This window comes from Eimeria mitis, genomic scaffold (genome assembly GCF_000499745.2).
Source record: "Eimeria mitis Houghton genomic scaffold, Emh_scaff960, whole genome shotgun sequence".
Taxonomy (NCBI): Eukaryota; Apicomplexa; class Conoidasida; order Eucoccidiorida; family Eimeriidae; genus Eimeria; species Eimeria mitis.
This window is the reverse complement of record NW_013577088.1, coordinates 12691-14128: the sequence shown is the minus strand read 5'-3', so window position 1 is coordinate 14128 and position 1438 is coordinate 12691. Positions and strand designations below refer to the sequence as shown.

General features: G+C 43.3%; 1 protein-coding gene across 1 annotated transcript in view; it reads right to left on the bottom strand.

The window, feature by feature from the left end:
- Positions 1-270: 270 nt before the first annotated feature.
- EMH_0026160 (uncharacterized protein) overlaps positions 271-1438 on the bottom strand; it is a gene marked incomplete at both ends in the record, with an annotated part of 7777 nt that continues 6609 nt past the window's right edge. Inside the window, 1 exon segment of the mRNA XM_013502581.1 lies at positions 271-393. Within this exon segment, the coding sequence (XP_013358035.1) occupies positions 271-393 (123 nt within the window).

Sequence of the window (1438 nt, the reverse complement as noted above, 5' to 3'; positions counted from 1 at the left end):
TATATATATATATATATATATATATGTTAGCTTCTTTTGTGTGCAATAAGTTAAAGAATTGCTGCAGCAGTTGCATTTTTTTACGTCTCTGTCGACGCTGCTGCTGGTGTTGCTGCTGGTGTTGCTGCTGCTGTTGCTGCTGCTGTTGCTGCTGCTCCTCTGCTTATGCTGCTGGTGTTGCTGCTGATGGTGCTGCTGCTGTAGTTGCTGCTGCTCGTGCTGCTGCTCCTTTGTTGCTGCTGCCTGTGCTGTTGTTGCTGCTGCTGTTGTTCATGCTGCCGCTGCTGTTTCTGCTGCTGCTACTGGTTCTGCTGCTGCTGCTGCTACTGGTTCTGCTGCTGCTGCTGCAGCAGCCATGTTACTTTGCTTCTCCCCGCTGCAGACTAATCTGTGCTGATATACTCAACAACCTAAACCCTAAACCCTAAACCCTAAACCCTCATAAAGACAAAAAATACGGAGCGAGCGGAGTTTACACTCAAATGAAAATACATAAACTCTGCTGCAGCAGCAGCCGTTGCAGCAGCATCAACTGCAGCAGCAGCTGCAGCAGCATCTACTGCAGCAGCACCTACTGTAGCAGCATGAGCTACAGCAGCATCAGTAGCAGCAGCATCAACTGCAGCAGCATCAGCAGCTGCAGCGGCAGCAAGCGCAGCAGCAGCAGAAACATGAGCAGCAGCAGCAGCATCAGCTGCAGCAGTTGTCTCTCGGTTCCTTCAGCAGCAGAAAGCAAAAGCGGCCAAGAGAAGCAGATGTCACTGCAGCACGCCGCTGCGAACAAACAACAGAAATAAAAAAAACAACCACATGCAGCAGCAGCAGCAGTTGCTGCAGCAGCAGCAGCAGCAGCAGCTATAGGAGCAGCGGCGACAGCAGCAGCTGCTGCAGTAGCAGCAGATATGCAGCACATGAAACCGCACCAAAGGCAGCAGCGAGAGAAGCAGATGCACAAGAAAAACAGCAGCAGCAGCAGCAGCAGCAGCAGAAACAAGAGCAGCAGCAGCAGAAGCAGCAACAACAGCAGCAGCAACAGCACTAGCAGGAAAGGAGACGAGACGAAGCGGCATATAAACACTGCATGCACAGCAACAGAAAATAAAAATAAAAAAACAAAAAAAAACAAAAACAAACAAACAAAAAAAAGATAAACAGAAATAAACAAAAACAAAAACAAAAACAAAGAGACAAAACCCTAAACCCTAAGACAAATATAAAGACAAACAAACAAAAACAAAAATAAAAAAATAAACAAAGAAAAAAAAAATAAAAAAAAAGACAAAAGACAAACACAAGCAGACAGAAATATAAATAAACAAAGACAAACAAAAAACAAAAAATAAAAAGTATTAAAATAAACAAAAATAAATAAAAATAAACAAAACTGAACAAAAGTAAATAAATAAAACAAATAAAATAAATAAAAACAAACACAAAC